We start from the raw sequence: 26,459 nt of genomic DNA, 5'->3' as shown, positions 1-26,459 counted from the left end.
TGGGGAAGAGAAAGCAGGATTTGATTATTTTACAAATGATATAATAAAAAAATGGTAAGTATAATAGGAGAACGCCAAAAAAGATTTAAAATTAATTTACAGTACGCATTTTAAAAATGCTGCTCACTAAGAATGCTGCTCCGTGTGCAATAGTAAGTTTATACTTTCAATGTCAGTAAAAAGTTGTCTATTACGTTGTACTATGTACCTAACGCAGATAGCAATACTGACTTCTATCAGACAGTCCATCAACAGGCCATAAGGCCCTTATGCTCAGTATGTACATACATACATACACTCACGCCCGTAGTCCCTAATGTGGTGGGCAGAGCCACAAGTAATCAAAGACAACTTGCAGTCACTGTTGATATGATGTCGTTAGCTGGCTATGATGAACCTTGTAGTATAAGGATAAGGGATCAGCCTATCGCCCATAACAAAATGTATGTCGTTACTCTAATAAAATAACCATTGCAAACTATTTCACTCACCTGTGCACACTCCTCCCAGTCTGGCGAGAAGCGGTCCTTCTTCTCGATGACGTAGCCGGTGATGGGCGCTCCGCCATCCTTCTCCGGCCTGGTCCATTCGAGCTCCACAAAGTCTTTGTCGAAGTCCTTGATCTTCGGCGTGCCGGGCTTGCCGGCAACGTCGAATGGATTCTTCGCCTCTGTCGCGTGGGGTGTGGTAAGAGGCTCAGATTTGCCTTGTCTGGGAAGTAAAAAAATAAGTTTCATACTCTAGTTAACATACATCTACTACTGATAGGTATGGATGGAACGAGAAACGACTAATAGTATGGTTTATAGTATACGCCCGAGGCGTACATAATATGAGGTAGTGTACCTGTATTACCTATACATACACAACATAACGTCACGAGCGTAATCTATATATTCGGCTTTAATCTGTCCAGGTGTAATGACCTATCTTTCTCGTCATCTTTCTAGATCGTTGTAGAGTATTCAAATTCAAAAACATCTTTATTCAGTAGGTATACATAGTTACACTTTGAATCGACATTTTTTACACAACAAACTTCTCATCCGCCTAAAATACTGCAGCTTTTCACAACCTATATAGCCAGGGAAAAAGGCTACAAGAAAATATCTGCATTGCTTTCTTACTTCACAATTTTATTATTAACCTGTATTGTCAGGTTTCCTTTACCGAAACCCTTTAACGTTTATACTTTATTCATAATTCTGCAAGAACCTTGGTGCATCTGTTATCATACTAGCCAAAAATATCCATACTAATATTATAAATGCTAAAATAAATCCATCTGTCTGTTACCATGTTCCTTCTAAACCGCTAAACCGATTTGAATGAAAATTGGCAAATATAACAAAGTCCAAGGATGCTATGATCGAAATCTACGAGGACAAAGTCAGAAAATAAATCCGTCAGAAAAGAAGAAAAATACTGACCTGTTAACAGCCCTAACACGGAACTTGTACTTGTGTCCAGGAGTCAGGCCGTCAACCGCGAGGCTGGTCTGCGGGCCGTCAGTCTCGCCAGCATTGACCCATCTACCGGTGGCTTCGTCCATACGTTCCACGACGTACTTCTCGATAGGCTGACCACCGTCGTCGGCAGGCGGGTTCCAGGAAAGTTTCGCGCCGTTTGCGTGAACGTCTGATACCTGAGGGATGAAGAGGGTTTATAAAGACGGGTTCTGCAATGTGGACAATAAACCGAAGGATGAAGAAATTAACGATTGTGAAATAAAAAAAACCAACATTCTCAAAGAAGTCATTCTTACTGTAATAGAGCCAATGGTGCAACTTAAACTATCACACGATTTTGATTGGTGGGAAATAACAAGTCCTGACAATTTTAGGCAATACAAAATCCCGCAGATTAGACACAAGCAAAGGCGCGGGTAAAAGCTTCAACTTAGCTCAGCAGATGTGAGCAAGGATACTGAAGAAACCAACCTTAAGCGGCCCTCCAGGCGGGCTCGGCACACTGAGCACAATGACTTCAACCTCAGCGACGTCCTTGCCGTTGCTGTTCTCAGCGGTGATGGTGTAACGACCGCTGTCGGCCCTGGTCGCCGCCTTGCAGTTCAACTTGGTGTTGTAGTCTGAGTGTTGAACCTTCATATCGCCGCCGGATTTAACCTCCTTCTTGCCCAAGAACCATTTCGTCTCGGGCATCGGTTCGCCGGTGACCTATTAAGAGAAATTATGGGTTACTTATAGGTTTTTCTTCAGTTAAGTTCAGATAATGAATAATAATACTGATTGTCATTCTAAGTTGGATCATGAACCATATGGTATCAGGTTGCCAGCACATAGCCTATATAGATAGTCTATATTTTTAACGTAGGAATTGTCAAGCAAATTGCCTATCAGACCCTCAATTAAGATTATGGGTTTACAAACAAATACAGATCCAAATCAATCAACATAGTAACTTTCAAAATCCCCTAGTCAACTTTTACGACATGCGCGGAGTAGCAGCTGAACACTCATCACTTCACTTCACTTCTGATCCGTCAGAGAAGCTTTCCAATACTACAAAAACAATAAAAGTCTAATACTAACCTTAACATCGAATCCGAACTTCTGGCCAACCTTAATCTTGATATCAATGAGGTTGGTCCTGTCGATCTTAGGAGCGAGGTTCCTGGGCTTAGCCACAATGGGATGCGTGCTCTCAGAAGGCTCGCCAGGCCCGGCCTTGTTTACAGCGCGGACTCTGTTGAGGACAAGTATGGTTATGGCTTATGGAACAATATAAAGCGTAATTCCTTGGTCAAACAAAGAATATTACCTAGTTCCCTCAACCAGTTAAACAGTTTCATTAGGTGTGTTTTTGAACGTTTTATACAAAAGCTGTACAAAAAAGGTACATAAAAAGTAGTTTATTCGGCTAATGATTCGTTGAAGAATCTTAGCAGGTATGACATTTCAGACGGTTTTAGTCCATTCATACCAATTTGGTCGTAGTATATAATACATACATACATACATAAACTCACGCCTATTTCCCACCGGTCGTAATAAAACTGTACAACATTAAATTCAAGAATATAATCAACAATATAAAAAAGAACTCTTACCTGAACTCATAAGTCTGCCCCTCGATCAGATCGGGCACAGTAGCCGTTGTCTGGTTAGCCGGCACCTCTACAGCCTTCTCCCAGTTGCCGAACTTGTCCTTCTTCTCAACAATATACCCCTCGATGGGGGCCCCACCATCTTCGCGCGGCGGGGTCCATTTCAGGTCCACATGGTCCTTGTCCCAGTCCGTAACGCTTGGGGTGCCAGGCGCGCCTAAAATTGAGGTTTGGGGGGTTATATCATAGAAAGAGAGATATTATCGAGGTGAGGGTAGCAGTAAGTAGTCAGAATAAAACTTGCAGCCATTTTACGGCTCAACCTATTCTCATAACTGATCATCATGTGTACTTTTTCCTACGTACTTAAATCAAATTTTACGTTCTCTCCCATACTCGACCAATAAAAAATCGCATCGCACAGGATTTTTATGTGGTTTATATACATTTGGCTCAAGTAGATGACATCGCGATCCTCCAAAGCAGTCAGCTGCGATCGCCATACTGGCTTTCGCAGCTGACTGCTTTGGAGGATACTATTCAAGTTTCAAGAATCGAACTTCAAACTTATCATTATTAAAAACAGCCAATAGAGTGAAGTTAGCTGGCGTCTAAACTACAGCTGTAAGCTTTTCTTTTTTTTGGCATTAACTACTTGGCCGGAGACAGCTGTAAGCGCTCTCCTTAAATGTACCAATTAAAAAGAGAATGACACCCATCCCTCCCAATCAGTCACTTCAACATCAAATTCAAGGTACTCACCAGGCTCGTCGAAGGGATTCTTAGCGACGATGCTCTGTTCAGAGGTAAGAGGCTCAGACTCTCCCTCCGAGTTGACTGCGGACACCCTGAACCTGTACTCCTTGCCCGGAGTCAGGCCGGTCACGTCGCATTCTGCAAGAGATGTAGAATTTTAGCGGTGGTATTACAGATGTTTGGAACTTTTAACTCAACGACTGCAGCGTTTTAGAAACGTAAACTGCAGCAAAGTGTTCCTGTCCCTTGCTCATCATCTCTCTAGCGTTATCCCGTTTTCCACAAGGTCCGCTTACCCAACCTGAAGATTTCACAGGTCTGGCTTATAGAAACGACTGCCCGTCTGACCTTCTAACACCTGTTCCTACTATCTTCTGTTCCTGTCCTTCACTGTTTTATTAAAAAGGGACAAAGCGACCGTTTCGTGCAGATTGGTGTGACATCTGTCACCGTAAAATTGTAAATAACGTTAGATTATAATCTATCTATTTTAATTTATTTGACTTATTTATATATATTATAATTTATTTGACTGACACCTGTGTTTTATTCCTAACTCTATGGACACAGAACGGTCTACTGTAAGGCCGACCAATCAGGGACAGCCGTCGGACAGTTGACAATTTGACAATTGTAAGATTGTGATTTAACAGTTTTACTTCGATAGATTATAATCTGACGAATAATAATACGTTAAATTGTAAGCAGTATATTACGTTTCACAATTTTTCGACAGTTCACAATCTTGCGATTCGAATCGATAGATTATAATCTAACGTTATTTACAATTTTACGGTGACATATCCATAACAAAAGGATGAAGACGTGCCTGCCAACGTCTGGTTATTCGTAGTAGGAGGGTGGAGTTTGGAATTAAGATCGGAACCATAGCTATAAATATTATTTATGGATATGATACTCACTAGGCTCCTCGGAGCGCGCACAAGGCACCCAGCAACCAGTCTCGGTGTCCAGCTTGTCGACCTGGTAATATTCGATGGGAGTACCGCCGTCGTCCTTCGGCCGCTTCCACTTGAGGGTTGCGCCCTCTTTGTGGACGTCCGAGATCTGTTCGAAGGGAAATATTAAAGAACAATGGTTTCTTGTCATTAGGTGGAAAGAAACTTAAATGAAAGCATTTATTGGAAAAGCTGAAATGAACGAAAGGCTATTTGACCGATGGGTCTAAAAGACACAACGATATGTCAAAGCCTAAAATTACTTAATTATTATTTATGCACGAATTCTGTATAGAATTCATGTATAAAGGTACGTACTAAGTACGTACCTAACCTACCTTACTTAGGTAAGTACTAAGGTTGGTTCCCTACGACGTCAGGTTCACCTCAAACGCCATTTATATTCTGAATCACTTGGGTTGGGAATGTAATAAGACAAAACCATACCTGCAAAGGCCCCTCAGGCTTGCTAGGCTTGTCAGTGACCACCACATTGATGGTAACTGTATCCTTGCCACTAGAGTTGACAGCTGTGACAGTGTATTCGCCGGAGTCGTCGCGTCTCACGGGACGGACCACCAGCTTGGTGAAGTAATCTGGACTGTCGATGTTGACTGCCTTCGATGGACGCAGCGGCATGTTCTGGTATCTGTTGGGGAGATTAGGAATTCGTTTCATGTTGTCAAATTGCATACCATTAACATAAATAGCCTACATAGCGTAGCACTGCTGGGCACAGGCCTGCCATCTAACAACCTTAGTGGGTAATTGGGTATAGATCGTACTCCAACACGCTGCTCCAGTGCGGGTTGATGGAAGCATTTGGGCGCGGGACCAACGGCTTAACGTACCTTCCGAAGCACGGAATCATGTTACTTTTCCGGACAATCAGGCCATTCAGCCTGGAATATCCTAGCCAAAGGACAGTCCCACAAAGTGATTCCGCTGTACCACTATTGCATAAGATACTTATCAGCAATAGGTGACATAAGTATGGTATTAAGTGACTCAGTATATCACTCACCTCCATTCAACTGCTGGCGCGGGTTCGCCAGTAATAGCAGCTTCCAACTTAAGTGTGGACCCAGCAGATATGGTGACGTCACGAAGATGGCGCCGGTCGATCTTCGGTGCCAAGAACCGCGGTTTGGCGACGAAGTTCTTGCTCGCTTCAGACGGCTTGCTCTGACCGGCCTTGTTGATCGCAATCACGCGGAACTGGTATTCGTTGCCTTCGATCAGGCTGTTGACAGAAATGTTATTCTTAGAAACAGATTCTAAAGGAGGAAACCAAGCCACAAGTTATCAAAAGACAAATTTCAAGCACTGCACTCGTGCTATTGGAATCATAAGATAGGTTTGATCAATTTTTAAACACTCACAATGGGTTAATTCGCATGAACAGGTTGAGAACCCGGTGGTGGAATGGTTACCATAATGCTGATGACAATAGCTGCGTATTCAAATCCCGCCCGAGTCAAACTTTTTCGACTTAATTTTCTCTTTGTGAGTTTCCCTAAGCATTGCTGAGTGCTACGGCCAAATATGAACAAAGTAATGTAGTTGTAGTAGTTGTGTCTAAGCAACTCGATCGGAAGATTGCAACTACTAGGTTGTAGGTTATTGTTCCGATCGAGATGTCGTAGAAACTCTCTATTTCAAGTAGCTACTCGTATTATATTTTGGGGTGGGTAAATAAAGGCAAGATTTTACGAATTTATTAAAAAAAACATCATAGAACGGAAGCTCCAAGAAAAGAGAGGAAGGGGGAAAACCAAGTAGAACTTACATGGAACAGATTAAGATCTTATAAGGAAGTGAAAGAATTGGCCTTTGTCAGACAAGAATGTTACACCGACAAGAGCGTGGCTCTTAAATTAGTGATGTGAAATAGAGGTGACTGTAGCCACAAACGGGCTCAGGACGACAAACGGAACACATTCAATAGATTCTCTTTACTTTCTTCTAAGACTTAATCGTCATCCCGTACTTACCTATCTCTATTTACACAGGGTCCCCTAAACCCCTAACCTAAAGATTTGACTAGTTGAGCTTTCAGACATAACTTCCTAAGGCCGAAATTTCCAGACACAATGGTTAAACAAAGGGGTTTGGATTAAAAAGACATTCAGTCTTACGACTTTAAAAGTGGATTTACCGACAACGTTCAACACAATCCACTTACCCATTAACAGTAGCAGTGGGCGTAGGAGAATGTGTCTCAATAGCCTTCTCCCACAATGGGCTGTATTTGTCCTTCTTCTCGACGATGTAACCAATGATGGGTGACCCTCCGTCCGATATCGGCGCCTCCCACTTGAGGTCCACATGGCTGGCCGACCAGTCGTCTGGGACTGGAGCTGATGGCGCATCTGGTACAGCTGCGACAAAGAAATAAAGGTTAGGTTTATTTAAAAGATATTTGTCTCCACTAATATTTTGGTGAGTTAGTACATTTTTCACAAATATTGCAGCCGCTATAGGATGTTCTATCGTCTATGCGTGATTTTTTTGTACTTTGAGTCCTCATCAGCACTAATCACTGCGCAGAGCATCATTATCTTCCTAGCAGTATCCCGATTTTCACAGGGTCCGCTTACCTAACCTACAACAAAATACAGGTCCGATTTTTTACAGAAGCGACTGCCTGTCTAACCTTAGATTAGGTCACAAATGCATTTCTTGGGAATGTGGGATTCCTCACGATATTTTCCTTCACCGCTGAGCACGTGATAATCATTTATCATCCAAAAATGAAATCGAATTAATTCGAAAATCGAAAACGAAAGATTGGCTACTAATTTCCCTTTTTAAAACAAGGTAATTAACTTTGGAAAGAATATACTTACTGAAGGGATCCTTAGCGACGATGGAGCCGAAGGTCTCGAGCGGCTCGGACTCGCCCTCCTTGTTGATCGCCTTCACGCGGAACTTGTACTCGTGACCAGGGATCAGGCCATCCACCTGCGGTCACAAAAGTTACTCAGTGTTGCAAAACCGTTTTGGAACTAATCTAAATTGAGTGTGTCTTCTTTACAGCTATCTACGTTTTTACTATTTTCATTTTTTTACCTTTTGAACACGCCTAAAAGGTATATTAGGAACCCAACACATAGAAACAAATGGTTAGGACAATTTACTACAATATTATAAAATAGTATATCCGGGATCATAATTAGCCAACAACTGGCCATTATCCACGCTGAATCTTTCTGAAAGCACAAAACTTGTGCTTGCCATAAATTTTAACATTTTCCTTTTCCAGCTCTCTTCTCAATCGGGGAGCCCGGAAACGAACCGCGATACCGGACTTGCGCCAATGAGTTATTAATTTATCTTAAGTACAATTTTCATTACGGGTACGGCTCACCGAAAGCTCGGTGAGGTAAGAGGTGTCACACAGTGGTTTGGGCAGTACGCTGCTAAGTTAGTCAGTCAACCATTATCTCCTTCTGTAATATACATATTTATCGAAGACACAGCAAACAACATCTCACCTCCATCTCAGGCACATTGCCGAGCGTCTTGCCAACGGGCACCCAACTACCGGTTTCGGGGTCATACTTCTCGACGAGGTACGCCTCGATAGGCTCGCCGCCATCATCCTTGGGCCGCTTCCAGGCGAGCTTGCAGCCGTCCTTGTGGATGTCTGACACTTCCAGCGGGCCTTCTGGCTTCTCGGGTTTCGCTGAAATGAGGTTTTATTTAGAGATGGTTTTTGTGCAAGATTAGACAGTTCCCAATGGATACTGTGACAGTACCTTGACATGGACCGTGTCAAGGGCCTCTGGAGGTTCAATAAGTCTTCGTCAAGACACCAGGATTGCTTTTCTCTGCCATCGACCTAGCAACCCCCCCGATAGATCTTTATATAAATACTCACAAGTTACAATAATCTCCAGCTCGGCGGTATCCTGTCCGTATTTGTTGACAGCTTGTATCTTGTATGTGCCAGAGTCCTTCCTGCGCGGGCTCGAGTGTTGGTACTTCGTCATGTACGGGATGTTTATCACTGGAAATAAATACAAGTTTTAAATCGACGCAAATAAAGACGATTTTACTCGTTTTTATTTTCAAAAGTCGTCATACAAAAATGCTATACGCGCTATATTCAATATTGCCAGACTAAAGTAAGAACAACTACAGTAGCACACAAAAGTAGGGTTTCACGCGAACGAAGTAAAGGTATTAAAAATAATAAAACAGTATTCTACTCACCTTTCAAACCGCTGCCGTCAAGCACACTCTTGCCGTTCAGAGTCCACGTGACGTCAGGCGCCGGTTCACCAGACACCTTGATGTCCAGAGAGATGGGCTCGCCTTCGTGGACCTTGATGGTGCGAAGGTTGCGGCGGTCTATCTTGGGAGCCACTGGATGAGAGGCAAATTTGGGATTTTATTTATTTTTTCAACACATAACATTTGCAACCAAAATAGAGGTCGAAATCCAAAGAGTAGCATATAAGATCCAACACTCACGTCTCCTTGGCTTGCAAACGACGGACTTGCTAGCATCACTGGGCTCTCCTGGTCCCGCCTCGTTGATGGCTTTAACTCTGAACTCATATTCTACACCCTCATCCAGATTCGGGACGGTCGCCTTCTCATTGTCGTTGGGGCCGACCTGAAGAAGTAAAAAAACACTTTTAAAATGCGCATTATAATCGGATAGTGTCAGGTTCGATACGTTATTGATGCTCATCGTCCAAAAAAAAGAAAACGTTTGTCACCTTTAGGTCTGTTTTTATTTAATAAACAGAATTACATAATTTATCTTTGACCTAGGAAACTACCCAATTCATCTAAAAAAGCTATTTGACATTTATTGACATTGTTCGCACTTTTATAAATGTCAAATTGCACTATTCCTTTTTTAGATGAAACACAAATGGGTGAATATCAAAACTTCAAGTTTGGTGGCGAAATTTCATATTATTTTTTCGTGAAAAATTGCGTTCCGACATGAAAACGATCCAAAAGGATCCTCCGTACCGACATGAAAATTCAAAAAAAAAAATACATGACAATTCCAATTTTTCACGAAAAAAATTATGACAGTTCGCCACCAAACTTGACACATTTTGATATTCACCCAAATATGGCCTTTTTAACCCCCCCAGATTTTAAGTTTTTCAGTCCCATAACCTCGTAAAGCCGAGGTTTCCAGACACAATAGTAAAACGATGGAGTTTGGATTTTAAAAGGACTGTCGGCATTACGACCATAATATTAATAACTTCACAACTCACCTCACAAGCCTTCACCCACTTAGGCGACCCGACTTCCCTTTTCTCGATGATGTACCCAGTGATGGGAGCACCACCGTCCTTGATGGGCTTCTCCCACTTGAGGTCCACGTGGTCCTTGTCCCAGTCCACCACTTCTGGTGTGCCTGGCTTGCCGGGCTCGTCTGAGGGTTAGTGGAGAACATTTAGAGAACGAAGAGGGTTCTTGGATAATTTGGATAGAGAATTGAGTCTCAGATTCCTGATTCTAACGCGGTAAGAACCCGAAATTATGTGTTTTAATTATGATAATAACCGCGTATGTACACCTCAAATGTAGAGAATTGAGCTTCTATAAAACTTGTACTGTCATTGTTTCGACCAAGCGCTATCTCTTTGTATTATTGACATGTTTATTGTTATAGATGTTGTATAAACTGAGTTTATCTTCTAATTATTATCCTTGTTTGAGTGTTTTGTTGCGATCAAAATACTAAATGCGTCTTTCCTTCGTTTTTTGTAATATATATATTTTTTTTGTACAATAAATGGTATGTAAAAGGAAATGAAATGCATTATCAAAATTGTCAAAAAGTGTTGGGAGGTGGTATAACTTGGGAAATGTCGCTTGAGTAATGCATAAGAGTAGAAAAATTGAACGGCAACAAAACGAGATCTAATCGGTCGTACGGACTTTAAATCTAAAAACAACTGAAAAATCACTCACCGAACGGATTCTTAGCGATAATAGAGTGATCCGCGTCAAGAGGCTCAGAAACACCCTCATTATTGACAGCGGACACCCTGAACTTGTACTCGTGTCCTGGTACTAAGTTCTCAATCTCTGCTTTAGGGTCCTTGGTCTTGCAAGCGGGCAGCCAGCGTCCTGTCTCCGTATCAAGTTTCTCCACCAAGTAGTGGTCGATGGGAGCTCCACCGTCGTCTAGTGGCGGGTTCCATTTGAGCGTGCATCCCTCCTTGTGCACGTCAGAGATCTGGTTGGGAAGAAATTTTTGAGTAAGTTAATGAGTTTTATACCAGGTACATGTTCAGCACATGGGAACGTCTGTCGACTTAGACCAGCGTGACAGATGACTGGTTACTCTCGTTAATGATTTCTAGCTAATTGAAACAGAAAGGCCTTTGACATTCAAACACATTTAGCTGGAAAAAATGCACTGTCAGTTTCTGTGACTTGAAGTCAAACAAAATAAGTTTGTATCTGTCAAAATCGGCATGTCATCAATTCACGCTCGTAAATCTTATTAATGTTTGAGGTAGGTATTTTATAAGGATAACATAAAATCTAGACATCTGTCGTAAATTCTTACCTTAAGTGGTCCCTCGGGTTTGGCAGGCACGTCGAGCACGATAACTTGTATAGTAGCTTCGTCCTTGCCACTGCTATTCTCAGCCTTCAGCACGTATGTGCCGCTGTGTTTGCGAGATGCGACCACTACTGACAATTTAGTCTTGTAGTCTTCTACGTCGACAGTAAGGTCGTCTCTGGTCGAGAGACGCTCTTTGTTGTGGAACCTGGGTGCATGAATACGGGTTTAGAAATTGGTTAAGGGATGTTGAAAAAGAAATCGTCGAAAAGGCAGTTATCCGGACTCCTCTAAAACCGAGAGGAGTTTTGGGTCGAAATTATTTCGCCTCCGAAGTATTTTAATGCCTAGTGTTTGTCTTTTCCACATAACACCCCTCCTGTTGATTAAGGGGAGGCCTGTGCACAATAGTGGGACTTGTATATGCTATTTATGTAATGTATAAGTTAAAATAAAATCAGGAGATGTCTGCTGGAATCAGTACCATTCGCGCCCTCACTTGGCTTACAATCTTAGGACTTTCTTCCATTTTGTATTTCTACAAATAACTTACCAAGTCTTAGATGGTGGCGGCTCACCGCTGACCTTGACGTCCAAACGGATGTTCTGACCAGCCTTGATGGTGATATCACGCATGTTGGTGCGGTCGATCTTAGGTGGAGCTGTTGAGACAAATAATATTAGTTTCTGTTCGATGATGCAAGACATAAGCAGCAAAGCAGCCCGAATTACAGTTAGACAGCTGCAAGAGATAAAACGTCGATCACGCCAACAGGGTCAAAATCTGTTCTGTGGTCAAAATCGTTGAGCTGAATAGGGTATTTGACTGGATCAAAGATAAATTATAAAATGCTAATCTAAAAATAGAAAGCCAGTCTGAGGTGATCAAAAATCAATCTCATTATACTTTTGACTGTTTTTATTGATGACGTAACAGCATAGTATTTCCATACAAACTCCAAAGAAAACTTTCATTTTGACGTTTCGTAAAAAGTATCTCATTTGACTAGGTTGTCAAGTAGCCTATTGTAAGCTGATTGACACCTTAAATACGATTCAGACATACGTACACACATTTTTCTATGGCAACCAACTCGTACCCAGTGTACGCACTCTCACAACACTTGGAAGGTGGGAACTGTTCGTATGTACATCCACAAGAGTCGCATCCAAAGTGCGTTCGGCCTTATTGGCAATCGAGTCGGACAGGGAGTTAAGATCATATTACTGCAATGAATATACACAAATTGCTTCTATGCTGTTCTGGGAGCAAATAAAAAACATAGAAAACGTTCAGCTGCTTGTCTTCCCGGGCATGTCGTAAAAACCGACAGAGGGATTGTGTCATCTAACATGATGGACTAATGTTATGGGCTGATCCCTTATCACCATAAGGTTCATCATATCCAGCTTACGACATCGTATCAACAATGGCTGCAAGTTGTCTTTGATTACTTGTGGCTCTGCCCACCCCATTAGGGATTACGGGCGTGAGTTTATGTATGTATGTATGTAATATACACAAATACTCACCAAACCTATCCTTAGCGAGCAGGCTCTCCGACGCTGCGGAGGGTTTGCCTGGACCGGCTTTGTTGACCGCCTTCACACGGAACTGATAGGTCTTGCCCTCGATCAGATCCGGGACGCGAGCTTCGCATTTGGTACCGGGTACCTGTGGAGAAAGAGTCCTGGTTGAGACGTAACTCACTTATAGGCACTTTCTAGGTAAGCATGTACGGTCACGAGCATGAATATGTATACACTTTAGTACCATGTCACATTAACTTTTTGGACAAATTAAACTATAAGTCTCACTAAATATCAAATATGTTAACGCGACTTGGTTCTAAAGTGGTTCTAATGATATTGCGCATGACTGTACCCCACCCACCCTAGGACCTAGACCACATCATCACTTACCATGAAGTGATATTGTGGTCAAAGGTTTGGATTTAGTGTCTTTCCATGGGAGGTCTTAGCAGTGGGACATATTCAGATTGTTAGTGACGTAACGAAAACTTTGAGGGATGATTCAGACCGTGATTCTGAGTTAATATCAAGTGGAATTTTCGTCGCAAAAGTATGGAACTGAAAATAATAAAAAAAAAACACTAAAATTTATATAAATTTTCCAATAGGAAATTCCAGTTGAAATTAATACAGAATCATAAGCTGAATCATCCTCGTCAGTATTCGTTACGATGTCACTAACACCCTGTATAGACTGTGTGACTAAACACTCACCTCAGCAGCTTTCACCCACTTGCCGGTATCCCTGTCCTTCTTCTCGACGATGTAAGCTGTGATGGGCGCTCCGCCATCGTTGGCGGGCTTCTCCCACTTGAGGTCCACGTGGTCCTTGCTCCAGTCCTTGAACTCTGGCTTGCCTGGTGGGTCCGGTTCGCCTGGGGAGGAGTTGGTTACTTAGTAATCATATATTTTTTATCGTTGTTGACTTATCATTGCCACTATGGTCCTGTGGTTCAAGACAACAGAGCTCGTCAGTTAGAATCCCGGTACCAGACTTGCACCAATGAGAATTTATCTTAACTGCTTTAATAAACGATAAATTATTTGCCAAAACTCAAAAAAATTGGAAGCCATTATTCTACGTATTGTGAAACAGAAAGACCAGCTCAAAACAATTAGAGTTTATATTTCAATAAGATAACATTTTACAATCGCGGCAAATGCGCGGTAACAATTGAATCCGTTAAAGTACGTAAGCTAGTGTTGTGACAATCAGTCGATATTAGGTCGATCGATTTTTTCTATCTAACGGTATAGACGTTATCTGAATATTGAGAAACCGGTTCTAGGTAAAGAAGTAAACATCAACTCACCATAAGGATTCTTAGCCGTAGTAGCGGTGTCCGTCACTAGCGGCTCGCTCTCTCCCTCAGGGTTAACAGCCTTAACCCTGAAGAGGTAGTCTTTGCCTTCATTCAGGCCTGTGACGTCAGCCTCAGGAGTCTTAGTAGTGCAAACAGGGACCCATCTTCCGGACTCGGTGTCCATACGTTCGACGACGTATGCCTCAACCGGCTCGCCGCCATCGTCTTCTGGCGGCTCCCATTTGAGCTTGCAACCGTCGGCTTTCACGTCCGATACCTGGATTGGAACATTTTGGGGGTTAGAATGTTAACCGATTTGGTCTTTGGTCTTTTATGGAAGTCCAGGGCAGGTTTAAATGGTGATATAATGTGGAAAAAGGTGATACAAAGTTCACCGGGTCATCTAGTTACTTGATATTGAAATTTTATAAACAATAAACTATAAGGCGACGATATTAGTGTTGAAAAACCAACATCAGAAACAGTATGATAAGAGAGAGATCTGGTGGAAAAGACGTTTTAGTAACTAATATAGAGAAGGGAATGTTAAGTTGGTTTGGACACGTAGAGCGGATGAAGAATAATAGGATTACGAAAGCGGTATATAAAGCGAACGTTGGTAGGGCTGGCAGAGGAAGACCAAGAAGGACTTACATTGACCAAATTGGAGATAATAGAAAAGGTTTAGTACGATGTACTCTGAACCGGCGTGAATGTATGAAACGATTGATGAATGTGGAGGAAGCAAGAGAAGTGAATTTATGTATGTATGTATGTAATAAACCAACCTTCAAAGGTCCCTTTGGCTTGGCAGGCTTGCTCACGACATCGACCTCAATCTCGACGGTGTCAGTTCCAGAGTCGTTGGTAGCAGTGACCGTGTATTTGCCAGTGTCGGCGCGAGTACACTTCTGCAGCGCAAACGATGTGTGGTACTCTTTGTTTTCGATCTTCAACCTGGGATGGGAATTACTATTATTAATGCAGATAGTCAGAGCCGTGGTAGCCCAGTTAAGTTGCTAGAACGCTTGCCTCTCACTTTGAGGTCGCAGGTTTGAATCCAGCACAGGTCTAACCCAATGATTATCAAATTAGTTTTCGAATTCATGTTTGGATCGTAAATGATGATCACGTGTTCAGCGGTGAAGGAAAACATCATGAGGAAACCCACATTCCCGAGAAACGCATATTCGGAGGTATGTGACCTAATGAGCTGATTTTCCCTTCGCGGGTTGGAATGTCAAACAGATAGTCGCTTCTGTAAAAAACCGAACCTGTCAAATCTTCAGGTTAGGTAAGCGGACCCTGTTAAAAACGGGATAATGCTAGGGTGATGATGACTCCAGATGGTCAAAACCCAAGTCACATACGAGTTAATTTCGAGTAGACGTTTGGATTGATGTGTCATCGCATTTTGATATCACACCAAGCCAAGCGATTGATCGGCGATCGACAACTTCGATTTGTGGTAGAATGGATTAATCGACTTCGACTGATAGTTTCTACTAGACCAATCGATTGCTGATCGATCGATGCTAGAATGGATCAGGCGACGTCGATTGATAGTTGCTATACCACCGACCTAACATACGAAGTCTTGGTTTGCCATGTTAGCACCAATCGAGAAAACGACATTTAACGTCAAAATCGATAAGACGACCGTGAGAATTATTTTTTTATCCCGATAGGTGAAGATGATGACTCTGGCCACTTATCACTGACCTGTCTTCGTCCTTAAGAGTTTTGCCGTTGAAGGTCCAAGTGATCTTGGGCTCCGGCTCACCCTTGACGTCGGCTTCGAACTTGAGAGGCTGGCCCACCTTGATCTTCCTCTTCTGCAGATCCTTGCGGTCGATCTTAGGTGCCACTGGAAGAAGACACATTCGTTTAGTAAGCAGATTTTTTCCAGTAATATTTGAGCCACGCTCTTGTCGGTGTAGCATTCTCCACTCATGTCTAGCAAAGGCCAATTCTTTAATTTCCTTATAAGACCCGACGTTCGGCTTCTCTTTATTTTTTTCCATGTGAGCTCTTCTTGGTCTTCCTCATTTTTTAATACATTAGCTACAACTATTACTGCAATTTAAAAAGAACGCGCAGACGAAGATATCTTGGTACGGCGAGAACAATACATTGCACGAACGAATTGATTATCCATTGGCAAAAGTTGAAGAACTTATGAAGAATACTCACAGAATCTAGGCTTGGCGATGACAGAGCGGCTCGGGTCGGAGGGCTCTCCGGGCCCGGCTTTGTTGACCGCTATCACCCTGAACTCGTACTCGTGACCCTCTTCCACGTCGGTCACGTGGGCAGTCGGCCTGTCGCCTGACGTGCGCAGGCAGTCTTGCCATGATCTGCAATTAAATGGGCATTATAAGTAAAACTGTGATAAGTCGGGGTCAAGAGTTTTATAAAATTCTCATTTCTAAAGAAAGGAGTTTTAATCTATAACAAACTGGTTTTTTTTTACGACTATATCCCAATTGGGTGATTCAGAGGTATGCAATCCATCGCACGATGAAGTAAGTACCTACACCTCACCAAGCTTTCTGTTAGAACAACTTGATGAGCCGTATCGCCGTCTATAATGATCGAGAAAACTGTATTACTGTCTTTTTTAACAGACGCTGTGATTAAAATCGAAAATGATATTTTTTGCCAAGATATGTTTAGTAATACCTTTTCTTAAAATGTCTGGGTATCTGTTACACGAATTGAAAATCACGTAAAGATTACTTCAACGTTTGAAAACCATTAAAAACCGTTAAAACTTAGTATGTTGTATTAAACTATACTTACTCCAACTTTTCAATAAAATAGGCAGCGTGAAAAAGAGAAAAAATATTCTTTACTATACAGGAATAAGGAAAATTCCACTTGATATCAACGTCAACTCAGGCTCATAGTCTGAATTATCCCTCAAAGTTTTCGTTACGATGTCACTTACATCCTGTATAACTTCCCAAAGTTTCGGTGGATTTTGGCCTTAAAGCAAACTCTACCTCCGAATGAGCATACAACTATGTTTAACGCACGTACCTGCCACCCTTCTCCCTCTTCTGAATGATGTACCCGGTGATGGGCGCACCACCGTCCTCTTTGGGCGGAGACCACTCGAGGTCCACGAAGTCCTTGTCCCAGTTGCGGGGCTCCGGACGACCGGGCTTGCCAGGTTCGTCTGTAGGGGAAGGGTTAAGATTAATGTCACAACATTTTTAAGGAAATTTTGATTGTAACTGGCTTGAGAAGTGGAATTTTCGTGTTCTCTTAAATACTGTTATCTCCTGCTGGGAACAGATTTCCACGAAACAGTTGATGAAGGTAAAAGCATACGAGTGGTGGAAGTAGTAGACGATTTATCGCAAGACAAAACTCACCGAACGGATTCTTAGCAATGATAGGCTTCTCAGTTTCCAGTTCTTCGGACTCTCCCTCCTTGTTGACGGCCTTAACCCTGAACTTGTACGGCTTGCCTTCCTGCAGGCCGGTGATGTTCGCCTTGCAGTCTTTCGCAGTGCCGCATGGGATCCATTGGCCTGGAGAAAGGTTAGGTTAAGTAAGAGATAGGATTGTCAATGTCATTAACGTACAAATATAAATACCCGTGTTCCCTTACGAGTAGTCAATAAGTAAGCCCGGAGCCAAAGCTGATATTTAAAAAAAACTCTCTTCTAAAATATCTTCTTTTGACTGTGACTGTGTGTGTCTAGACAAGACACATCAGATAATTGTCCGTAAAATGAAAGCAATTAAAGGGTTTCTGTTTGAATTATATGGTATACGAGTATTCTACATTGCATGACCACGCTGTGTTAAACGCAGAATAAAAGATATTTTTTCCTTCTTCATTAGAAATATAACTGAATCTGGTGACTTCACCTGAAATGACTCAATAATAACAGCTAATGTGGGTAATCTTACCAGTAAGCGGATCAAGCTTCTCAATCTCATAGTACTCGATGGGCGCTCCGCCGTCGTCCTCAGGCTTCTGCCAGGTGAGCGTGCAGCCGCTCTTGGTGACGTCTGCGACGTCCAACGGGCCTTTGGGCTTGGATGGTTTACCTGATAGAGAAGACAGTTTGAAGTATGAATGAAGTTGAATGTTGAGAGGTTGAAAATTTTGAGACGAGTGCTTCTGATATAAAATTTGGCCATATATGTTAAGATTGAACAGGCGCCTGAGCTTACACAGAGACTCTTTGCAAGAGGCAGAATGGTGTCAAGACCCAACCCATTTGATAAAAAAATGTAAGTTATTGAAATTTGGGCGGAAGGCAGGAGGAAAACCACTGCCCTATTTTTCTCTAAAAAAGTAGCATGGAGAATGCTACACCGACAAGAGCGTGGCTCTTAATTTAATAATTATGATTGCAATTTAATTGCATAACATAGGTCAATTATGGAACTATGTGTCTTATGGATTATTTTTTTCACAGACAGCGGAATTGTACATCGTGATCTAGCGGTGGTTTTATTTCATAAAACTTTGACTGCTAATGAGAAAATAATAATATCCTACGATTCTCGCGCGATTTCTTCATTTATGGGTGTTCGATCTTCAAAAAAATGGGACCCTAACAGTAATTACATAAACAACAAAGAACACCAACGTATCAATATTAAACTCACCAAGAATAGTAATCTCGATTTCGGCTTCATCCTCGCCGACCTCGTTCTTGGCTTTAATCACGTACTTTCCAGTATTGGCCCTCTTGCTCTTGGTCATCAGGAATTTGGTGTTATAATCCACGTTGACGATCTCCAAGTTTTCCCCGTTCTTCAGCTCCTGGTCTTTGAAGTACCAAGTTACTGTCGCTGGGGGCTCGCCAAAGACTTTGACGTCGAGAGAGACCGGCAGGCCAGCTTTGACGGATAGAGGGTTGAGGTTGGTGCGGTCGATTCTGGGTTTCACTGTTGAAGGAAATGTTATTGTACACATTTGAGTAATTTCATAAAACTTGGTTTTCTAATTAGGGAGATTTTAAGCAATATTGCTATCTCACTTCCGTAGTCATATGAGCCGTGGATTTGTGCGGATCACAGTGCCCTGCCATCTAGAAAAGCAATATTGACATTTGACATGTGTTGACATTGCGCACTTATGCGCAAATGTCAAATTGCAATATCGCTTCTTAGACGATTTATTTTCATGTAGCCTTTTTAGATCTCCAGGGCTATAAAAAAACGACGGAGATTTTTTTGAAAGATACATCTTATGATTTTTTTGTGTATTCCTTGAAAAATGAAATGAATCAAGTCACAGAGATTAAGATTGTGATAGATGACAGAGTAAGGTGATAGGATCCCTGAATATTCCAATAAAAACTTTAGGTAACAAATAATATCTTCTAAAATACTCACAGAATCGTGGCTTAGCAGTGTGCCAGTTCGTATTCTCCGAAGGTTCGGATTGTCCGGCCTTGTTGACGGCACGGATACGGAACTGATACTGGTTGCCTTCTTCCAGCTTCGGCACTGTGCCTTGGCAGATGTTGCCTTGGATTTCAGCGGCCTATGAGTAGACAAAACATGCGTGTTATGCACATGAAGTATAACTTTTTGATCGAAAACTATTAATTTTTAAGGTGAGGTTCATATCCAAAACCCATTGGATAACTATTGTGCCTTGAAATCCGGGCCTTAATAAGGTAAGTCAACGAGACCAATAGTGTCCTGTGCTTGAGCGTTGGGTCCCAGGTTCTAATTCCGGTGGGGACATAATCACAGAAATCACTTTGTGATCCCTAATCACCTGATTCCTGGTGATTGTCCGAAAGTAAGAAAATCCGTGCCTCGGAATGCACGTTAAGCCGTTGGTTGTAAGTACTACTTAGCGAAGTAAGTACTTAGTCATTACAAGAGTCATCAGAGGCGTTTGGCGGTTCTATAATAACCATGAATCTGCGCTTAAGATAAATAAATAACTCACTTTAACAAATTCACCACGATCGCGGTCCATGACTTCAATGATGTATCCAGTAATAGGAGCACCATTGTCTCTGATAGGCGGCTCCCATTTGAGCTTAGCTGACTTCTCATCCCAGTCCACAATGTCGGGTAGACCAGGCGGCGCCGGTACATCGTATGGGTTCTTGGCCAAAGTACCATGGTCTGTCTCCAAAGGCTCTGACTCGCCTTCTTCGTTGAGGGCCTTCACGCGGAACTGGTAAGTGTGGCCTTGTTCTAAGCCTGTTGGAGGAAAATATATGTTTCAAGACATGGTGTAAAAAGTAATAACACTTCTTTAAAAAAATGCCGATAATGTAGAAAGTTTGTTAAGGATCCTCATTCAAAATACGGGCCTTCTTGGAATTCATTATTAGACGTGATAAAAATCTCTGGGCGCTGTTGGGCTATCATTTCTATTGATGTCTTCAGTTCACTTCAGTTGTCAAGTGTCCTTGACAACTTACTGGGAAACCTCGGTATGTGTAAACTGTAATATTTGCGAAATAAAATATTTTCTATTATTATTACTAGTCTGACCGCAGCACATTATTTTGAACTCGTGTTTACACTTGCCTTCTCCAGCACGTCTGACCTCGCATAACGCGTGGCATAGCGCTCGCAGTCAGACTAATATTTGATAAATAGGTTGACTTGGCTATTTGGGGGTTTGATTGAGGGGAGGCCTGTGCCCAGCAGTGGGACGTATGATGATGAGGCAATAATATATAATATGCTAATGAGAAACCGTTAAATCATGAGACCGTAGACATAAGTATTATATGGCAATTTCAACTTGATACCGCGTTACCGAGAAAAACGTCTTGATAGGCAAACGGACAGGCGGACACAACAACAAGATCCTATACGGTTAACTTTTGAGGTTCGGTATCCTAAAAAAGCAATAACAACTTACCAGTAACGGTAGCCTCAGTCTTATCCGGGTCTACAGTACCAGCAGGCACCCACTTTCCAGTGAGGGTGTCCATCTTTTCCACCACGAAAGCGCTAAGAGGCAGCCCTCCGGTGTGTTTGGGCTTCTTCCAAGACAGCTTGACGTGGTCGGCATGAACGTCGGAGACTTCCAACGGGCCTTCTGGCTTGCCTGGTTTGTCTGTTGAAAGAGTGGGGGAAGTTCAGTCATGATTTTGGAAAAGTTTTTTATGCAAGGATCTTTCAATACTTACAAATCGAATAATTAAGAAAGCACATGCACAAAAAGCCGTTTTATTTTAAAAGAATGGTCAAAGATCTTTCTTTAAAAGCAAAAGATTTAAAAACTAAACTAATACTAATAAGGTTTTGATTAAAGATTAAAAACGAAAACTATAAGAATAATTACTTGTGAGTCTTTTCAAAGTGAAAGGACGCAATACTTAAAGCAATACGTACCCAGAACAGTGATCTCAACTGTGGCTTCATCAACGCCTGAGTCGTTCTCGGCCTTGAGCGTGTAAACTCCGGAGTTCTTCCAGCTCGAGTCGAAGATCTGCATCTTGGTGTTGTAGTCTTCGTTCTCGATCTTGATGCCTGGTCCTGTTTCCAGGGCCTGGAAAGGAAATTGACAAATATTGGTTGATTTATTGTGCTTCGGAGGGCACGTTAAGCCGTTGATCCCGGCTATTAGTCATAAAATCACCTCCAGCAACCGGCAGTGGAGCAGCGTGGTAGAGTATGGTCTATACCCCCTCCGGTTGATTGAGGGAAGGCCTGTGCAGTGGGACATATGTAGGCTGTTTATGATGATATGATTATTATGGAGTGCGCTCAGCAACCTGTGCAAATATTTCTGTCGTAGTGCCACTAATAGGTGAATAGTACTTTCAGCGAAAGATTATTTCGTTAATATAGACGTTCGTCGTGCTATCGATGAAGGTTTTGGTGATTAAGGAGCCGTTTGTCAGAAACATGCGTCAGAGAATCCGTCCAAATATAACTCTCCTTCAAAAGACTAAAATTTGTGGACCCGAATATTATATCCATTTGAGAAATCAACAACTGGACATATAACGCTACCTTGTTGGCAAAGCTCCAGGTCTTGGTTGGTGGAGGTTCACCCTTGATGTCGACGTCCAACTTGATGGTGGTGCCAGCGCGGACGCGGATCGCCACCATCTTGTCGCGGTTGATGTGTGGTTTCACTATAGACAAACAAACATTAATAAATCACTATAGAAAACGGAGTCAAAGAAAAGGAAGAAAGGAATTGTCAAATTTCTGGTTGTTTGTCAGTTGGCGATTATTTCTTTGCAGGGCATTTACTGTGTGGGTAAATTTTAACGTAAGCCCACAACTACATCCCAAATGCGGTAGTCAGAGGTACATCCATCGCATGATGAACTAAGTACCCACACCTCACCGAACTTTCTGTTAGACCAACGTGGCAGGTGGAGAGCCGTATCGTCGTCTATAATGGTCGAGGCAAATATCCGGTATCGGTGTTCGTACAGTCGCTCCCCGTTTGAGAACCAAGCTGGTGTACTTCAGGACCACGGTGACCATCCACAGGACGATTTTGACCATAAAAAATAATGGCTAAATACTAGTAGATACTTACAGAACCTCGCCTTAGCAACGTGCGGCTGCGTAGGCTCGCCGGGCTCACCGGGACCCGCCTTGTTGACGGCTCGCACGCGGAACTGGTACGTGTTTCCTTCCTTCAGGTCTGGTACACGCGCCTTGCATTCTGGCGTCTGATGAAACAATAAATAAGCTTATTATTATTATTGGCAGACAAAAACAAAATATCCTGCTTGGATCAAATATCCAGCTTAAGCTCCCGTAACCAAGTCTCTGCTGCATCCGTTACACAATGCAGCTCGGCTATACCACCTGGGAACTGGTGCAGAGGGCACTCGTCACCATACTGTGAATGTGGTCACCCGGATCAAACCATATCTCACATAGTGAATAAATAAGCTAATTGCTCCACCGCAACCACTTCAACCACTTTAGGGGTTCGCAACAGTACGGTGTCTACTGTTAATAGAGCTACCAATATCTTACCGTGATATCAGCATCGGCTTCGTCCTTGCCGCGTTCGCTGGTTGCGAATTTGCGGTAAGTTTCCGTCTACTGTTTGAGTTACAAATATCTTACCGTGGTAGTAAGCGCCTCCTGCCATTGTCCGAACTTCTCCTTCTTCTCGATGACGTAGCCGGTGATGGGCGCGCCTCCGTTGTTCTTGGGCGCCTCCCACTTGAGATCCACGCGGTCCACGTCCCAGTCCTCGATGGTCGGCACCGATGGCTTGCCGGGGATGTCTGCGAGGAAGTTGGGCGGTTAGATATGGTAGGTAGTATTTTGTAAGACTTTGAACTGGATTAAATTTATCAGAATTCAAGTGGTTTACGAGTTCCTTCTAAGATCTGGCTATTCGCAAAACCTTACGTGCACAGCTTCTAATTTCATAACACAAAATTGACAAAATAGTCCAAATGAATAATGTGATCATGAGAATCTTGTGAAATCTACTAAATATTAATAAAAATTACTCACCATAAGGATTCTTCGCAATGATAGAGTGGTCGGTCTTCAAAGGCTCCGACTCTCCCTCTTCATTGACTGCTTTCACTCTGAACTCATACTCCTCTCCCTCTTGGAGTCCCTTGATCTCCATTTCCGTGTCGTCGGTTTTGCCGACTGGCACCCAGCGGCCGGTAGCCTTGTTCAGCTTCTCTACTACATAGCCGGTGACGGGTTTACCTGGAGAGAAGAAGGGATAAGGAATTGATAAGATAAGAAATAAAGCAAATCAGTATCCTGAAAAAATGGCTTTGCCTTGCGCTGGTACATAAAGGTAAACTTTAAAAACTAACTCCCCCAGGTAAACTCCCCCAATACCCAGTGTTACTTTCAATCCTTGAACGAATTAACAGAAGAACATCAGTAAAAAGTGACATCTCACCTCCATCATCTTCAGGCTTCTTCCAAGACACCTTGCAGCCACTCTTCGTAACATCAGCGACCTTCAACGGGCCGCCAGGCTTGCCTGGAGCCGACAGCACTGTGATCTCAACATCGGCTTCATCCTTGCCATGTTCGTTGGTTGCTAAGATGCGGTAAGTTCCTGTCATAGCACGCACCGCTTCCTTGATATCTAACTTCGTGTTGTAGTCCACGTTTATCACGTTTTCTGTCACCTGGTGAAAGAATTATTAGTATTTTTTAGTATTTATGTAATGTAGAGATTTTTTATAATCTTATCAAAGGAATAACAGCTTTCAACAAAATATTCCCATTCCTTGCTGTCATGAATCTGAATCTGTATGTGAAGCCAGAAATCTAAGCTGAGGATCTCCTTAGCCGATTATACGTGCCTTATCGAAGGTGCCAAGTCGTCATTAACAACCAGCATATAAATGCTGGATAGAAGGCCGATGCCTTTGTCCAAATGAGCTACGTGCAGAGTACTTAGCTACAGAGAGTGACGTATCTCCTCAGGTTAAAAAGTTATTTATTTCGATAAGTAAACACCAGGCGCAAAATGCCGCGAACGGGCAGACTACATTAAAAATATTCAGGCGTAACTTCCCCTCTCTGGACAAGAGCTAAGTACCACTCTCTATTCCGTTTAAACCTTAAACCCTGAAACCTTACCTCCTTCTCATCTGCCTTCCACTTCTGGAACCACTGCACCTTAGGCGCGGGTTCACCCTTGACGTTGACGTCGAAGAAGATCGGTTTGCCCGCGCGCACTGCCAGCGCCTTGAGGTTCGTGCGGTCGATGCGGGGCTTCACTGTAATGTGGGAGATATTGTTGTAGGTACAGGAGATGCTGGTATGTTTCTTTGATAAAGGCAATACGATAAATAAAGATAAATTATGAAGTGCTAATCTAGAAATAAAAGCCAATCTAAGATGGTCAAAAATCAATCTTATTTAACTTATCGACTTATTTCTTAATTTTATTTACGAATTAAGTAACAGTGAGTACGACGTTTGACCGCTTTTATTGATGACGTCACATGACAGTATTTCTATACAAACTGATGAAGATCTGATGTGTCCACGTTTTTTGAAGCCGTGGCCCAGTTGGTACAACACCTGCCCCTTAGAGGTATGCAGGAGGAATCCAGCTGAGGCCTAAACCAATGATTTTTGAATATGTTTCAATTTAGACGGCGTTTTACGTTGTCGTGAGATTACATTTTTTTATTTTCTATGTATAGCAATCATAACATGCATTGCTATATTAGGATATTTTGGAGTTTACGTGATGTTTCCTTTCAAGTGACGATTTCATCGTTGACCAAGTCATCTCCCAAATACTTACGTGATTTGTGTCTGATGGTGGTCATCTTAGTCGGGTCAGACGCCTCCGATGGTCCAGCTTTGTTGACAGCTATCACGCGGAATTGGTACTCGCTGCCTTCTGGCAAACCTTCCACTTTGCCTGATGTGGCGGTTCCAGGCACCTGATTGCGGGAAGTTTGGGTGAAAATGTGTCAACAGTTAAAGAATGATCGTGACGCACGAAGTCTCTCCGTTACTATCAAACAAATGATGACGTCAGGCCGTAGAATCATACTGCGTATAGAACGGTAACTCTCCACGCTGCACCAATTGATATCGGGAGCTGTACTAGATTTACCTCACCCCCTCTGGATTTTGCTTTAGTCTAATTGGCCATAAAGCCCTAAGTAACGAAGGGCAACACATTCTTACAAGTCACAAAAATCATTTTCTATGCCCTTATTTGGTTAGGACCACTTTGGTTTGATTAGCACGTTGCAGGCTGATCACCCGATTTTCCGAAAGATGATCCGTGCTTCGGAAGGCACGTTAAGCCGTTAGTTCTGGTTACTACTTACTGAAGTAAGTACGTAGTCGTTACATGAGTCATGTCAGGGGCCTTTGGCGGTTCAATGATAACCCAGACACCAGGGTTGATGGGGTTGGTAATCCACCTCACAACCCACACGATTGAAGGCTTGTATTGACAATAAGACCACTTACCTCAGCAGCGTTCTCCCAGTCACCACCCTTAGGTTTCTTCTGGATGATGTACTTCTGGATGGGCGCTCCACCGTCACTCTTGGGCGGGTCCCACTTGATCTCCGCGCTGTTGTTGTCGTGGTCAGCCACCTCCACGTTGCCAGGCTTGTCGGATACGTCTGGGTACGAAGAAGCGTAATATTTATACATACGAACTTAAGATCATGCCTATTTCCTGCTGTGGTAGGCAAAGACCACGTAATTCCGCTCCCTACGATCCTGACACGCCACTTTCACTTCTTCCACTCTCATCAAAGACTTCATGTAATATTTATTATGGGATTCCATTTGTTTTCTTAATTTCTTTTTTCATATTTTCATTTGTCATATTGAGTTTGGCC

The 26,459-nt window shown here is 42.6% G+C and overlaps 1 protein-coding gene across 16 annotated transcripts in view; it reads right to left on the bottom strand.

The window, feature by feature from the left end:
- Window positions 1–26,459, bottom strand: part of LOC126377791 (twitchin) — a 157,227-nt gene that overhangs the window by 40,196 nt on the left and 90,572 nt on the right. For 15 of the 16 annotated variants that reach the window (XM_050025614.1, XM_050025624.1, XM_050025609.1 and 12 more), the window contains 41 exons: window positions 26,080–26,237; window positions 25,397–25,538; window positions 24,721–24,860; window positions 24,029–24,263; window positions 23,620–23,826; window positions 23,221–23,384; window positions 22,679–22,814; window positions 22,138–22,262; window positions 21,514–21,670; window positions 21,038–21,235; window positions 20,105–20,364; window positions 19,537–19,687; window positions 18,805–19,086; window positions 18,097–18,237; window positions 17,553–17,711; window positions 17,215–17,353; window positions 16,366–16,529; window positions 15,895–16,039; window positions 14,961–15,129; window positions 14,182–14,449; window positions 13,583–13,743; window positions 12,869–13,010; window positions 11,889–11,997; window positions 11,339–11,543; window positions 10,735–11,002; window positions 10,032–10,192; window positions 9,262–9,406; window positions 9,001–9,153; window positions 8,666–8,794; window positions 8,280–8,470; window positions 7,632–7,746; window positions 6,968–7,163; window positions 5,807–6,025; window positions 5,230–5,431; window positions 4,747–4,891; window positions 3,830–3,961; window positions 3,071–3,284; window positions 2,553–2,706; window positions 1,941–2,177; window positions 1,431–1,645; window positions 492–711 (listed from right to left, as the gene is read on the bottom strand). In XM_050025614.1, the coding sequence (XP_049881571.1) occupies window positions 492–711; window positions 1,431–1,645; window positions 1,941–2,177; window positions 2,553–2,706; window positions 3,071–3,284; window positions 3,830–3,961; window positions 4,747–4,891; window positions 5,230–5,431; window positions 5,807–6,025; window positions 6,968–7,163; window positions 7,632–7,746; window positions 8,280–8,470; window positions 8,666–8,794; window positions 9,001–9,153; window positions 9,262–9,406; window positions 10,032–10,192; window positions 10,735–11,002; window positions 11,339–11,543; window positions 11,889–11,997; window positions 12,869–13,010; window positions 13,583–13,743; window positions 14,182–14,449; window positions 14,961–15,129; window positions 15,895–16,039; window positions 16,366–16,529; window positions 17,215–17,353; window positions 17,553–17,711; window positions 18,097–18,237; window positions 18,805–19,086; window positions 19,537–19,687; window positions 20,105–20,364; window positions 21,038–21,235; window positions 21,514–21,670; window positions 22,138–22,262; window positions 22,679–22,814; window positions 23,221–23,384; window positions 23,620–23,826; window positions 24,029–24,263; window positions 24,721–24,860; window positions 25,397–25,538; window positions 26,080–26,237 (7,253 nt within the window). The remainder of the gene's footprint in view (window positions 1–491; window positions 712–1,430; window positions 1,646–1,940; window positions 2,178–2,552; window positions 2,707–3,070; window positions 3,285–3,829; window positions 3,962–4,746; window positions 4,892–5,229; window positions 5,432–5,806; window positions 6,026–6,967; window positions 7,164–7,631; window positions 7,747–8,279; window positions 8,471–8,665; window positions 8,795–9,000; window positions 9,154–9,261; window positions 9,407–10,031; window positions 10,193–10,734; window positions 11,003–11,338; window positions 11,544–11,888; window positions 11,998–12,868; window positions 13,011–13,582; window positions 13,744–14,181; window positions 14,450–14,960; window positions 15,130–15,894; window positions 16,040–16,365; window positions 16,530–17,214; window positions 17,354–17,552; window positions 17,712–18,096; window positions 18,238–18,804; window positions 19,087–19,536; window positions 19,688–20,104; window positions 20,365–21,037; window positions 21,236–21,513; window positions 21,671–22,137; window positions 22,263–22,678; window positions 22,815–23,220; window positions 23,385–23,619; window positions 23,827–24,028; window positions 24,264–24,720; window positions 24,861–25,396; window positions 25,539–26,079; window positions 26,238–26,459) is intronic. The other variant, XM_050025623.1, reaches the window with a different exon arrangement.

Source organism: Pectinophora gossypiella, chromosome 24, assembly GCF_024362695.1.
Source record: "Pectinophora gossypiella chromosome 24, ilPecGoss1.1, whole genome shotgun sequence".
NCBI lineage: Eukaryota > Metazoa > Arthropoda > Insecta > Lepidoptera > Gelechiidae > Pectinophora > Pectinophora gossypiella.
Note: the sequence above shows the minus strand (reverse complement) of the source record. Positions and strands in the feature narration are given on the sequence as shown.